The sequence below is a fragment of the Dasypus novemcinctus genome, chromosome 11 (assembly GCF_030445035.2).
Source record: "Dasypus novemcinctus isolate mDasNov1 chromosome 11, mDasNov1.1.hap2, whole genome shotgun sequence".
Taxonomy (NCBI): Eukaryota; Metazoa; Chordata; class Mammalia; order Cingulata; family Dasypodidae; genus Dasypus; species Dasypus novemcinctus.
The window spans coordinates 63,415,046-63,429,466 of NC_080683.1; the positions used below are offsets into that span (position 1 = coordinate 63,415,046).

General features: G+C 41.0%; 1 protein-coding gene across 2 annotated transcripts in view; it reads right to left on the reverse strand.

Moving 5' to 3' along the window:
- The window catches only part of MDN1 (midasin AAA ATPase 1), a 170,754-nt gene that overhangs the window by 40,574 nt on the left and 115,759 nt on the right, over positions 1 to 14,421 (reverse strand). For both annotated transcript variants that reach the window (XM_058307147.2, XM_058307146.2), the window contains exons 54-66: positions 11,617 to 11,774; positions 11,276 to 11,396; positions 10,874 to 11,084; positions 10,318 to 10,549; positions 9,861 to 9,987; positions 8,910 to 9,080; positions 6,707 to 6,921; positions 5,925 to 6,312; positions 5,036 to 5,145; positions 3,669 to 4,374; positions 1,642 to 1,803; positions 1,162 to 1,435; positions 199 to 434 (exon numbers count right to left, since the gene is read on the reverse strand). In XM_058307147.2, coding sequence (XP_058163130.1) covers positions 199 to 434; positions 1,162 to 1,435; positions 1,642 to 1,803; positions 3,669 to 4,374; positions 5,036 to 5,145; positions 5,925 to 6,312; positions 6,707 to 6,921; positions 8,910 to 9,080; positions 9,861 to 9,987; positions 10,318 to 10,549; positions 10,874 to 11,084; positions 11,276 to 11,396; positions 11,617 to 11,774 — 3,111 coding nt within the window. The remainder of the gene's footprint in view (positions 1 to 198; positions 435 to 1,161; positions 1,436 to 1,641; positions 1,804 to 3,668; positions 4,375 to 5,035; positions 5,146 to 5,924; positions 6,313 to 6,706; positions 6,922 to 8,909; positions 9,081 to 9,860; positions 9,988 to 10,317; positions 10,550 to 10,873; positions 11,085 to 11,275; positions 11,397 to 11,616; positions 11,775 to 14,421) is intronic.

Sequence of the window (14,421 nt, forward strand, 5' to 3'; positions counted from 1 at the left end):
CAATGGAATCCTCAAACATCATTTATACAACATCAGTGCAAACTAGTATTCCCATCCGGGATTAAATGAGTAGCTTCTCACTGAATTGGGATTCTTCAGACCCTTGTTTGTACGTAAGGAAGTGTGTGAGTAGGGCCACACCCTCAGTGTGGATTAGATACTTTGGACAGTCCTCCCCTTCCTTGCCGGTGGCCCTACCTGCTCAAGCGCCGGATGTTCCGGCCAGTCCTGAAGCAGCTGACGGACAGCCTCTGAGAAACCACGAAGCACTGGTTCACACTGCCGTGCTTCAGTGACATTGGGGTGCTGGTAAAAGTCATAAGGCCCATCAGGCTTCACCATCAGGTCTGAGGTTGCCTCCCCAAAGAGAGTATTATGGGAGAGGGTACAGGCCAAAAGTTGGCTGCCCAGAAGTTGGTCATTCAACTCAAACCCTGTGAAGTGAACAATATCATGATAAATTCAGTGAACTCAGTGACTTGATCAGTAAGTTACAAAGATGTCAGAAATCTGCTCAGAAATAATTAACTATTTGGGGCTAGTGAAGAAGATATTTCAAAGCTATCCTCGCCAAAAGCAATATGGGCCCAGAGGACCATGACCCCAATGCCAAAAGCTGCCAAGTTTTTGAGATATACAGAGAAACTCAGATATTGCCTAGGTATAATCAAGACAGTGTAGAGTTTGGCTTGAAGCATTCAAATTCCCAGGCTTTGTAACTTTTCTGGGGAGGTAGGGAGTAAAGTCAAGACCTCCTTCCTACTTCCATAGAATAACTCACATAGGAAACTGCATCAAACCATATTCTGTGAGATTAATTTCTGAGTTCTCAGGTTGCTCCCCAGAATACATCATTTCATTTGAAAAGCACTGAAACAACTAGAGGGAAAGCAGAAATAATGTTGAGGAAAAAGAGCATTTATACTAAGTCCATGTTCTTATTTTCTTATTTCCTTTACTCTCAAAGTATTCAAACAAAGAAAATTCATCTTGAATGCTGTATTTTCAACCAATGTTTTTTATTTAGCTTATTTTCTTTAGGCTAAGGAAACTCTATCAATAAGGGATTAAGTGAAATATGTAAGGAAATTGCTCCAGAACTAGTGATTGCATCTATTCGTTTTGATTTTCCAAGGGAATAGCAAAAGTAAACTACAATACCCATCAGGGGGTAGAAGTGAGTCACAAGAGATGCTCCAGTCTGATAGCAGGACAGAAACAGGCTGAGATAATGCTTTGCCTCGTGTGGTGGCAGAGTCTTTTGGTACCAAAGGGATCGAGCAAAGTTAAGACACAGCTGCTGGTGTATCAGCATCACAGCTTGCATTGAACTCTGGGAGAGGAGAGCTGTGTCTGTGGCTGTTTCTTCTTCTTGCCCATCTGAAGTTCCCTTTTTCTCCTCTAGTGTTGGTTCTACCAAAATATCTGCGAAGTCCTGTAAATAAGAGCAGAGCAATTTAACTTTTAAAAACGAGACTTTGATTCTCATCACACTGAAGAGGGAAAGAAGGAATGTCAAGAAAATTAAGCTGCAACTTAAATACATTTAAGATATATTCAAAAGAGCACAGTCATTCTAAGGTAATATGTGTGGTATCAAGAGAATTCTTTCCACAACAAACCCTAACACCACTGCCTTACCTTTTCATGCAGTGGGAACTGTTTTCTGAACTCCTGTTCTTCCTCCTCCGCCTCACTTAGAGCCGCCCTTGAGTTCCGGCTCCTGGATCTGTACAAGCTGCTTTCCTGCTCTGCCTTTTCTTGGGCTATGCGTTCCTGTTCATCCCACTCATTGATGATTTCCTAAAAAGTCGCATGTGCAGTAAGAACTCACTTGTCTTTGGTGAGACACTCACAATGAACAATGGTAAGACCTACTATTCTCCTAGTTTCTCATTAAAAAAAGCAAAGTACCCAAGTTCCAAAAACGATTAAATGCCAACTCCAAGAAAGTAAATTCCATGCAATAGAAAGCAAGTAGGCTTTGTTTTCAAGCTATATATCTGCAGCAACTTGTGTTTCCTAAATTATTCCTTGCTGTGGCTTAACAATTTCACAAGTGTAAAGACTTGCTACAGGGGAGCAAATGTGGCTCAAGCAGTTGAGAGCCTGCTTCCCACATGGGAGGTCCCAGGTTCGTCCCCAGTGCCTCCTAAAAACCAAAAAGCAAACAAACAGAAAAACCAACATATAACAAGGTTCCAGGTTCAATCCCCAGCCCTGGAACCTAAAAATAAAAATAAAAAAAGACTTGCTACAGTAGGGCTAAGGGAACTTCCTGGCAGGAGCTAACAATGCTTTGCATTATGGAGAGGCTTAGGGTGGCAATGGGAGGCTTGTGGTTCAGACTGCACCTGGCTGACACCTCAGAGAGCTGGTCCAACAGTACAGAAAAGGAAAACCTGGGCTGGGGACAGGGCGGTAGAGGGACACCAGGCAAAAGTGTATCACGTCTCACCACAGGGACTTCTTACATCCCCTACATCCTTTAAGACTTCAGGTCTTTAAATTGGCAAAAACTACCAATTAAAGAAAGCATCTTGTTTTGATGAGGGTTCAGGGAAATAAGCATCCAGCTTTCAAGGCAGCTGATTTGTATTCAAAGCCTAAGAAGGGTGTGTCATCTTTGTCCCAGCAATTCTGCTTTCTAGAATTTGTATTCAAAGATGCAGCTATAAGAATATTCACTGCAGCATTATTTTTATCAGAATAGAAAAAAAAATTCATACAAATGTACATGTTAAATAACAAGAAATTGATTAAATGACTCCCAGGTTACCCATACAATTGAAATCTAAGCAGTCATTAAATATGACACAGGTGAAGAATGCTTTCTAACATGGAAAAAAACTATCACTCCATGTTGTTAGGTTTTAAAAAGTAGTCCATAGATAAAACAGTATGGATTTTATTAGTGATTTGTCATATATTTTGTAGAGCTCTAGCATTTTAAGGGCATATCTTGGGGACCATAGAGGAGATAGAATTGACTTCAACCAGAGCAGCTCTTTTATCTTTTAAGTATTGGGTCATTATGCAAAGACTTTTGTCTTTAAAAAGGATTCTGGTACATAAGAAAACATTTACAAACCACTGAGATGAAGGCTTAAAGAGAAAATGGTTTTTTTGGAGTATATCCATACACATCTACAGATACATAGCCACATACAGGCAAGCCTAGAATGGCAGTGCACCAACAAGGTCGCAGGGTTTATACAGCTTTAAGTGTTGGCTTTATCAGAAGGTTTTGGTTATATTTATTCTTTTAATTGTCTACAATAAGAACCTATGCTTTTGTTAATAGGGGAAAACACATAAGTTATTTCAATATTAATAAAACAACAATTTTTAAAAATTACATGGCAAAATCACAATAAAGTCAAAAGACAAAACAGAATTTAGGAGAAAGTATCTGAAGTAAATTTTACAGATTCAGGGCTAATCACTAATTTTTAAAAAATCACTTAAGATTTGAGGGACAATAGCCCAGAAATCCGATAAAACTGGGGAAAAAAGAAAGGAACAGACAAAAGACTTACCATTCTTGAGCCACACCATCTCTCTAGCTACTTACTGGGCACTGCTAATGTCCTAAAGGCTGCCCTGCTTGTGCCCCCAGCTCAATCCAAAAGGAGGGACCAGGGCAGTCCTGTAGGAGACTGGCTTACCTGGCACACGTGCCTGAAGAGCTGCAGGGCCCTCTGATCCAGCTCCCCCTTGCTCAGCACATGGGAGCGCAGGTAAAGGAGAGCGTTCAGCAGCAGCTGCTCCCGCGTGGGGCAGGGCCTCTGGCCCTTGTCTTCCAGCTCTTTTCCCCCAGAACACTTGAGGGTCAACTTCCCAAGTCCTCGCAAAACCTCCTCAGACTTCACAGAGCACAAAGTATCCGCATGAGCATAATAGGTGGGGAACGCAGGGCCCACCGATGGGAAAGCCAACAAAGATGTGGCCAGGGCACCCAGCCTGTCAGCACAGACTGTGCTGCCGTGGAGTGAGGCATGGACCTCAGAAGCCACCAGCCTCATGCCGTGCTGCAACTGCAGGACAGATGCCTGCAGTGGGGTCACAGTGTCTGGATAGAGAGCATACTCCTCCGCCAGCCGCTTCCTGAACTGGTGTTGCGACTGCTGCCAAGAGGCCTCCTCCTTCAGAAGGCTCTGGGCCACCTGGGCAGACCGAGGCCCATCCATGTGGAGCACCTGCAGGAGCCGCGTGAGCAGATCCTGAACGGTAGAAGCCTTGGCAATGCTGGTGACATAGTGGTGGATCTCCTGCACCAGGGACTCGTACGCAGGCAGCTGGGGTCGGAAGGCCTGCTTCTTCGACAGGCTGCAGATCAGATGCTCCAGCTGATCGATTCTTTGGTGGAGCAACCTGAAGGCAAATTAACACACTATGCAAATTCTGCCAGAGGAAGAGTAGCAAATTTAGATTGGTTCTCAGTTAGGAAAAGTAGAACAAAGATTTACCAGCTGCAGAGGAATAATATGATGACAATACTAGCAATTACAGTGAAAATGGTTAACATTTATAGAGCATTTACCATGTGCCATGCATGATGCTAAAAGCATTACCTGCACATCTTACTGGAGCCCCACTGCAATCACTTAAATAGATACTACTATTATCCTCCTTTCATAGATACAGAACTGAGTGTGAAAAGCACTCAGCGATTGACCCAAGACCTAAATCTAAGGGGCAGGAAAAGGATTGGATCCCAGAGCTCAATACACTGCAGGCTGGGGCACAGCAACACGGTCCATCATCACACCCACCTTCCTCCACATGAAGAGTTGGCCTGGATTCATCCATCTTGGGCCCAAGGGAATCCACACCTAGGAAATACTCCCTCTTCTCATAGTCCATGTATTTTTCCTGACTCTAAGCATGCTTTTGGGATCTAACTGCTAATGCAGTTCACAGATGTATATCATCACCTCTGTTAACACTGCAATTACATGGCAAATTCAACCACAATGTCTTTTCAAAAAGGAGAAGTATCCGCTGACACAAATAACCCAACCTGCTGTGTTACCTGATGTGAGGATGAGAGTAGCGGATAATGTCTTCATCTTCCAGGTCTTTTCCGGTTTGTAGCTGGGATGAGAGGTTTTGGGTTTTCCACTCACACTGCAGCTGGTATAACTAATGGAAAGAGGAGAAAGTGGTCTGCCGTGATGCAGCTTTCACTACGTAGTCAAGGACAATTCCCGGGGGGGAGTTCAGCAACAGGCTGGAAGGAACCTGGGTTCCTGAATGACTGACTACAAGGGCAGGTGGTTCTGCACCATTAACTTGGACCACTCATCTCAGAGCTGTTAGGTGACAGAAATAAACTTCTATCTTATTTACTCCACTAAGCTTCTGAATTTGTTCACTACAGCAGTTTAACTTTCACTGCATCAGATATAACTTTCCTTCTTCAAAATATACTAGTATCTCACTCCATGTACTCAGTGCCTGAGCTTGGCTGGAAGTTCCAACAGCAAAGGATACAGTATTTATTATTTGAGTCTACTTGATTCCTGAGTTTTAGATGATAACACCCTTTTCTAAAGGGGTTATCCAAATCCAAATATCTAAAACTTAGTTCAGACATCAAGAGTCTTGCTGGTGAGGGATACCACTATTTCCTTGGCAATGCCTCAAGTATACTACTGACGTGCCCTCTGCACACTGCAGCCCAACGGCAGATACATTACATCACAACCTTAAGAAGGGACCCTCCCAGAGCCGAAGCTTAGGAACTCTCAAAGAGTTAAAAATTCAGAGCCTAAAGAACACTCCCAGGAAGATGCAGGGAAGCTTATGCAAAATCATTGCTTGATGCTGTGAGCACCCAGAAGGGAATAAAAGAGCGATGTACTAAGCCAGCCCAGCCAGTCAGGGATGGAGTCCATGCTCCAAACTCTCGCCTCCCATACCTCTTCCTTGGCGTACTTGAGCTTGTATTCCCTCTTCACTGCAGGGTCGAAGCGAGTCTGGGGAAGCCATGTCTGAATCTGGAGCAAGCCAAGGCTCACCCAGAGGCTCCCACGTTGGGCTGGCTCAGGCAGGTTCCTCTTACTCTCCCCTTCCCCAAAAAAGTGGCGCAGGGAGTTGAGCAAGAGGCAGAGCAGCTCTTTGGGCAGTGCCTCCTGCCCAGCCATGTCCCCAAGAGTCTGGCCCACGTGCTGGAAGGCCTGGCTGTCTCCAAGCAGCAGCTGCTCACAGTTCTGCACGTACTCCTGCTGCCGCGGCTCTGGGAGCAGCTCTGCCAGGCCTGCCAGGTGCCGGAAGAGCACCAGCCCCTGGAGGTGGGAATCCGTGCGTCTGTAGGGACAACAAGGCTTAAGGGCTTGCACTGTGTCAAACAGCATTCCTTTTCAATACTGTGATTCTTTCAGAAAATTATACTGCTGACTGCACTGTTAATACATAGAGGTGGATTTCTGTTCTTGTGCAATCTTACATGGTTTCTAAGCCTCACCCCTAGGCCCCAATATGCTTAAAATTCACAGAGAAACTGGCCAGCTCATGGTAGCTTCAGTTGTGGACTGAACACCTGCTGGTCCAGTCAGAAGAGATCTTTGCCTTCACCCACCAGAGCTAACTAATATGGAAACACGTTCTAATTGAGGTTCTCTGCTGCATGCTCTGGAAAAAAACAGGAGCTTCGTGGTCCACTCCTGGAGGGTTGGTGGAGGGGTATGAGGAGCAGGGATACCTGAACTCTGCTACTGAAGGGACAGCCATGTTGGTCCAAAGCACTGAGCTGATGTCCCAGAGCTGCTGGGCTCTTTCAACCCACTCTCCCAGGGTGACGTGCGAGGAGGACAGGATGGGGAGGCCATTCACATCCCAGGGACTTGCTCTGCAGCTGTTGGTCAAAACTTCAAAGCAGCACTTGGAGAACAGGGCTCTACTGAGACTGCCTGGACCCTGAGCAGCAAGAGAAGAGCCAAGTAATTCTTACAAGTAACAATAAGCACTTCGATGAGCAGTACATGAGGAATCTTAGATGGAGGAAAGAGAATAAGAAAAGGAGGCTCAGGTTGCCAGAAACAGGTAAAAGTCATCTTTACAGACTATTCCAGAAGTGCAGAATGAGGTCAGGGTTTGGCAGGCCTTCCAGGAGCATGGACTCCTTCTCTAAGAAATAAGAGGGCATAGGTACTTTGGTAACACAAGAGAACTACCTCAAATTTGGGCATCAGGAAGATCATTTTTATAGTAGGTTATGGGGAACACAGTGGAAATGTGAGACTTGGTGGCAGGGAGAAGAGTTACTATACAAATGCATAAGCCAGGGACAAAGCCTGCCAATCTGTACTTGGACTGCTAATCTGGGTCACAGTTAGAGATGTCCACAACAAAGGGTCAGGTGGTCAAATACATGTAACACTGTACACTCCATTCAACTCCTGAGGACCCATGCAGTTTATTACTAAAGGCTCTGAGAGAGGTTTTACAATAAAGAAATCATGCTTGATAGAGCCAATGAAACAGAATATAGAGTTAAAAATAAATCCATGTATATTTGTAGGAATCTGGTATATGAAGACAGGAGCATTTCATGAGAGTGGAAAGGATGAATTAGTCCAAACTGGTGCTATGATACTCTTAGATTTACTGCTTATATAAAGAAAAAAATAATGTCTGTAGCTCGCAGAACAAAATATCAAGATGAAATGGATTTAAATGTAAAACAAAAACAAAAATATAGATGAAAATATTGGCAATTGGTTTTTAACTCTCTGGGTGGTAAAGGAAGACTTTTTTCAAAGCCTGATACCAAAACCAGAAAGTAAAATGGAAGTGACATATATAAGAAAACAAACTTGAGACAACAGAAACTAGAAAAATAATTCCAATAACGTTAGGCAAAGTTTTAATGTCCATAATATATAAAGAAATCTTCAAATAAATAATAAAATGATAGTTAAGCCAATTTTCAAAATATGCACAAAGAACATGAATGGGACATTCAAACATAATAAAAAGGATCAATAACGTGCAAAGATAGTCAAGCTCTATAATAGTCAAAGTACTAATGTAAATGGGACTTAAAAAACAGTATGATTGGCAATAATTAGAATGCTGGTAACACCCAGTGTGGCCAGGATGTGGTGAGAAAGGCACACACATATGACGTCCTCTAAGTGGAAATGGGCTCTCGCCCCAAACTTTCCCAAGGCCCTCCAGGACTTCATGCTCCCTCTTCACTGGCTCCTCACAGAATTAAAAAAACAACAACAAACAAACAAACCAAAAAAACAACAAAAAACCACCTCCCAAGACATTCTGATAATAGCATAAACTTTTGAAATGTGCAGACAATGACCAAGGGTTAAATTTCTAATTCTTAGAATTTATCCATAGAAATACTCAGACAAATGGACAAAGGTTTACAAAATAACAGTCAGTGCAGCTACCTTGTTATGGGAAAGGGGGAAAACAGGCAAACAACCTCAAAGTCTATCAATAAGAAAGCAATTCAATAAATTTTGGAATATCGCTACAATGGGGTATAGTAGAAAGAATAAGCTAGAAGGACATGTACAAATTTCCAAGATATATTACGTGAACAAAGAGCCTGATCTTATTTGTTTATATATATGTCTATTTAATAGAAAAATTATTTTTAGTTAATTCTACATTATATTTATGTCTTTAAATATAATACATTTATAAGTAGAAAAAAAATTTTTTGAAAACTTCTTTTTTACTTTAACTGAGAAGTTCCCAAATCATTTAAGATGGGATGCTTTATTTAAAGGTACCCTATTAAACTCCCACAGAAAATTCTGTATTTATTCAGTCACTGCACTGCCCTTGAATAAGATGCATATTGTTAGATACCTTGAGAAGTCTTAAATTATGATTCCATTTTCCACTAACACCAAATATTTTTGTAATTTTATACAAACCTTCAATGTGGAGTCCAAAAGGGATTTGGGCATCTCCCTCTGCTGCCCACTAGGCAGAGGGCTCCATGTCAGCCAGTACTCTGGATTTGTGGTCACAGTACTGCTCCAGAAAGATGTAAACGTGGAATTAAATAGCTCAGACCACAAAGAAATCATTTCTTCAGTAGACATCTAGAGATGAAGAAATCATTAGGTAAGAGAATACCTGAGATTCCATAAATTCAGGTCTCTGTCTTCCAAGAGCTACTTAAAACTAGCATGGAGTTTAAAGATGTGGATCCTATTTTCCTTGATACTCTGCTATCCTAGGTAATCTTAAGTCATTTAACGTGATTATAATTTTATCAAACCGAGATCTGCTTTCATAAGGCTGCCTGAGAAAGTATCAGTAAAATATTCACACAATTATAAGAGCAAAATAAACATCATTATTTGAAAACTGTAAGGTTTACTAATGAAGAAGTTGTATTAACTACAGTTTACCAGTATTCACATTCACTAGTACAGAGGAGGGGGGTAAAAACCCTCTCAATATTTTTTAAGCAAATGGGAAATAAGAATAAGCAAATATTTTAGTTTCATTTAACCAGAAACCAAGTATTGGATGATTCTGTGATAAAAAGTTGTGAAATACTGAGGTAATTACTACAAAAGAACATTCAAAACATTCAAATCTCTCCCTTTTCAAAGGTCTTTCAGCTAGTTCTGAGGTTTGTGATATGCAGGGCTTTTTAAAATTTGTTTGGTTTTTAATGCAGTAACATATATATAACATAAAATTTGTCATTTTAACCATTTTTAAGTAACAATAATTACATTTACAATGAGGCAGCGGATTCTGAGATTATATAAATAAAATGTCAGGTAATCGACTTCTGCAACCAGTCTGCCACAGAAAATCTAATCAGTGTGTAGTAGAAGAGGGACATATTTGCTTTTCTATTTTATTACCTTCTCATAGTGTAGCAAGGACCAAAGATCTCGAAGGTCCTGAGGAGCAATTGGAGTATGCTTAAGACAAAATGTAAGGTGATGGCTTATCTCCCCATCTACCTGGGGTTGCTGATTTTTGCTGGACCTGTTCCAAAAATAAAGAGGGAGGGTTGGGATAAGGACTATCTGTGAAGTGTTAGAACTTTGCTGTGTATGGAGACATATTAATAGAACATGCAGAACTTAAAGAACATTTATTTAAAAATGAGCAACTCTACTAGAAGAAAATCTAGTGACTTTTAGAGGTGGAATAAAAACAGGCAAAGAATCTTCAAGAAGTTTTGATTTTTCAAAGTGGTAACTAACCCGTACTTCAGCAACTATTTCCCCTCCAAAAAACTGGGCTTTGTTTACACATATAGGTAATTCAGAGTAATCAAGCAAGAAAATAAGTTTCCCCAAAGAGAATAATTACCTTCTCAAACAAGCCTGAGTCATAAAATCAGCTGTTATTTTGTACTGCCAAAGCACAGCCAGGTACTCCATTGCGGGCCAAAACTGAACACTTCTGGTGAGTTGGATTAAGGAGGTAAAGTCTGGCTGGAACAAGGAGGCAGCTTCACTGTGCTTTTTCTCCGGAAATCCAAGGGAAATTCCTCTGGCTTTTAGTGCTAAACACTGAGCATTCACAAGATTCTTCAATTCATCTGAATGAAAAGACATTGGGTAGTGTAGTGACCCAGAATGCAGGCTCGAGATCTCCAACAGCCAGCGAAAGTGGCTGTGAGCAAGGCACTTAACCTGAGCATTTAACTCATCTGTTAAATGCTGGTATCAATACCTGCAAGAATCTAATGACTGAATTAAACAACATATGTGAAGTTTAGGCCTGTGCCTGGCACTTATTTAATGGTAATAATAATATATCAAGAACAACAAAAAAAGAAAATCTAAAGGAAAAATTTACTGACTACATACAGTGCAGAGGTTACTCTCAGAATGTCAGCTGGTCAAACTCCACAATACATTACCTAGGTTGACATCTTCCAGAAAATTGGCTCTGTGGACAAAGCCCCAAGTCTGCAAGACACTTTTCTTAAATGTCCATTCAGAAGCAGCCATTTGGAGACGACTAATGTCTTCCTGCCATCCACTCTCTCCAAGGGCTGGCATCTGCTCCCTGATAGCAAGGGCTTTGTTAAGAACTTTCATTTGTGAAAAACACTCCACTACCAGTTTGTCCTGAAATAATAAAATCCAGAAGTGTCTATTACAGAAGAGAAACGTAGAGTTGATAATACTCACTTAACTAAGAGTTAAGCTGTGCAAACAAGAATGAATCTAGTTAAATGTCAGTTCCCCCAAGATCCAAGAAGCACTTCATAAGAAAGTCAAATCTCTGTATTTACTACTACAGGTAAATACAGGTGTACCTTAAAAGGAAATGGACGTCCCAGGAACTTCTGCAACTTCTTTATAGCAGTGAAGTCACCTGCAGGGCTCCCCAAGCAATTCTGAATATGTTCTGAGACAGTTTGAACCTCTTTGTAATATCTTTAAAGATGGAGAAAAAAGACAAGGGAATTAAGGAAAGTGAGAAAGGCTAGATAGTAAAAGAAGTCATTTACACTTTATATTTTATTTACATTCACCATTATACCAAGGGAATAAACTAAAGCAAAGCAAGAGGAAACATTTTCAATTCCAAACTCTCTCCTCTTTAACATCAATAGTGAGGATAAATTTGTGCTATTAATCTAAATTTGAGTCTTACTTGTCTTCATGATTCACCAGGAGTTGAGGAATCCGATGGACCAAGTGTTTTAAAACCCAGTGCCAATGAAGGGCAAGCAGGGCCAAGCCTGGGGCATCCACTTTTACAGTGTCAGCCACAGTCCAAAACCGATCCCGCCACCTCACACAACACAGAATCTAAAAATAAAGTCAAAAAAACTACTCACAAACATCTCCCAGTAAAAGACACACAACACAGACTTTACTTTTTAATCAATACTCAACATACATACATGGAAGGTCCAGCATTAGAATAGAATATTTGTAGGAACATTAAGGCAGGGAAAGCACAGATCTCTTCTTCTGGTATAGAACTATAGCCTTAGAGAAAATGAAATTGCTGGGTCACATGGTAAATATACAAGTAATGTTTAAAAAATTTTTTTAAAGCTTTTTATATTGAAATAATTTCAAACTTTCAGGACAGTTGTAAAAATACAAACCCACGGAGAAAACAACATATCCCCCACTCAGATAACCAGATGGACAGTCTTTTAACATTTTGCTACATTTGCTGTATCATTGTATCCATCTATCATGTTTACTTTCTAGACATATGAGAGTAGACTGTGTACATCATACCCCTTGAACACTTACTACTTCCCTGTGTGTTTATGTGATTTTGTAAGAAACTGTCAAATTGTCTTCCAAAGCAAGTACACTATTTTGTATTCCACCCAGCAATGTAGGAGACTTCCAGTCATTATATACCCTTGAATTCTTGCTACAATTAGTTTTGTTTTGTTTCTAAGATTTATTTTTTTTATTTCTCTCCCCCCTTCCCCGCCCGTTGTCTGCTCTGTGTCTGCTTGCATTATCTGGTGGCAGGGAAACTGCATTTCTTTGTTGTTGTTGTTGCGTCATCTTGCTGCTTCAGCTCTCTGTGTGTGTGGCATCACTCCTGGGCAGGCTGTGCTTTTTTCAAGCAGGCCAGCTTTTCTCACAGGGTGCACTCCTTGTGCGTGGGGCACCCCTACATGGGGGGTACCCCTGTGTGGGCAGGGCACTCCTTGCACGCCGCAGCACTGCGCATGGGCCAGCTTACTATACAGGTCAGGAGGCCCTGGGGATCAAACCCTGGACCCTCCATATGGTAGATGGACGCTCTATCAGTTGAGCCACGTCCACTTCCCTACAATTAATATTTTAATTTTAGCCATTGCAGTGGGTGGTACCCAACTGTGGTTTCCATTTGCATTTCCTTGATAACTAAGGATGCTGCAATTTTTCAAGTTCTTACGCTAGGCATTCACTAATATATGAAACAGATAATCAAAACTTTTATTTTTAATTAGGTTGTTTTATTATTAGTTTATATAATTTACAAATGCTTTCATTTTCTTAATTTTTCTATGAACAGAAGTTTTTAATTTTTACAAAGATTAATTTAATCAATTTTTAAGAAGAGTTCTAAGAAATCTTTGCCTGTCCTGAGGTTTTAAAATTTTTCTCTTTTCTTTTAGAGAGGCCACAGTTTTAGCTTTTATATATATGTCTATGATATATTTTGAAGTAACTTTTATATATAATGTGAGGGAGGGGTAAAAACTAATTTTTACTTTATATGAACATCTAGTTGTCCCAGCACCATTTGTTGAATAAACTAGTCTTTCCCCATTAAATTACCTATCAATATGAATATCTGGTTCTGAACTCTTTTTTGTTTTATTGGCCTTTTAGTCTCTTGATTAATGTAGTTTTTTTTAAATCATTGTAACATTAACAGAAAATATGCCATTTTAAGCATTTTTAAGTGTAATGATTAATGTAGCTTTGAAATGCAAATAGGTTAATGTGAATCCTAAAATTGCTCTTCTAATAATGTATTTTAATAGCAAAGTAATCTCTAGATTAGTGATTCCTTTTGGGGGTTCCTTGATGTCAAAACTAATTTCAGACTAGTATATAACATCTGTCTTTTTCACTGTGCTGACATTTGTACTTATGGTACAAAAAAAAAGACTGACAGGTTAACAATGATTGGGTATTTGGCAGAATATGTAACAAATCAATATATAATTTTTATATCTCAGTTTTAATTTTTAATATGGTAAAATTGGTAGATATATAACCACATAAACAAAAGATCTTTGAAACTTTGATAATTCTTAAGATTGTAAAGGGGTCCTGAGACCAAAAAGTTTAAGACCTGCCACTCTGGCCCACTGAATAATCTAGATTCAAAACTCAATTTAAGGGAAGCGGACTTGGCCCAGTGGTTAGGGCGTCCAGCTACCACATGGGAGGTCCGCAGTTCAAACCCGGGGCCTCCTTGACCCATGTGGAGCTGGCCCACGCGCAGTGCCGATGCGCGCCAGGAGTGTCGTGCCACGCAGGGGTGTCCCCCGCGTTGGGGAGCCCCACGCACAAGGAGTGCGCCCCGTAAGGAGAGCCGCCCAGTGTGAAAGAAAGTGCAGCCTGCTCAGGAATGGCACCGCACACACAGAGAGCTGACACAACAAGACGATGCAACAAAAAGAAACACAGATTGCCATGCTGCTGATGACAACAGAAGTGGACAAAGAAGAAGATGCAGCAAATAGACACAGAGAACAGACAACCCGGGCGGGGAGGGGGTGTTGGAGAAGGGGAGAGAAATAAATAAATAAATCTTTAAAAAAAAAACAACTCATTTTAAGGGAAGTGGACGTGGTTCCACTGATAGCATGTCCGTCTACCATATGGAGGATCCAGGGTTTGATCCCCAGGGTCTCCTGACCAGTGTGGTAAGCTGGCCTACGCGCAGTGCTGCCATGTGCAAGGAGTGCCGTGCCACACAGGGCGC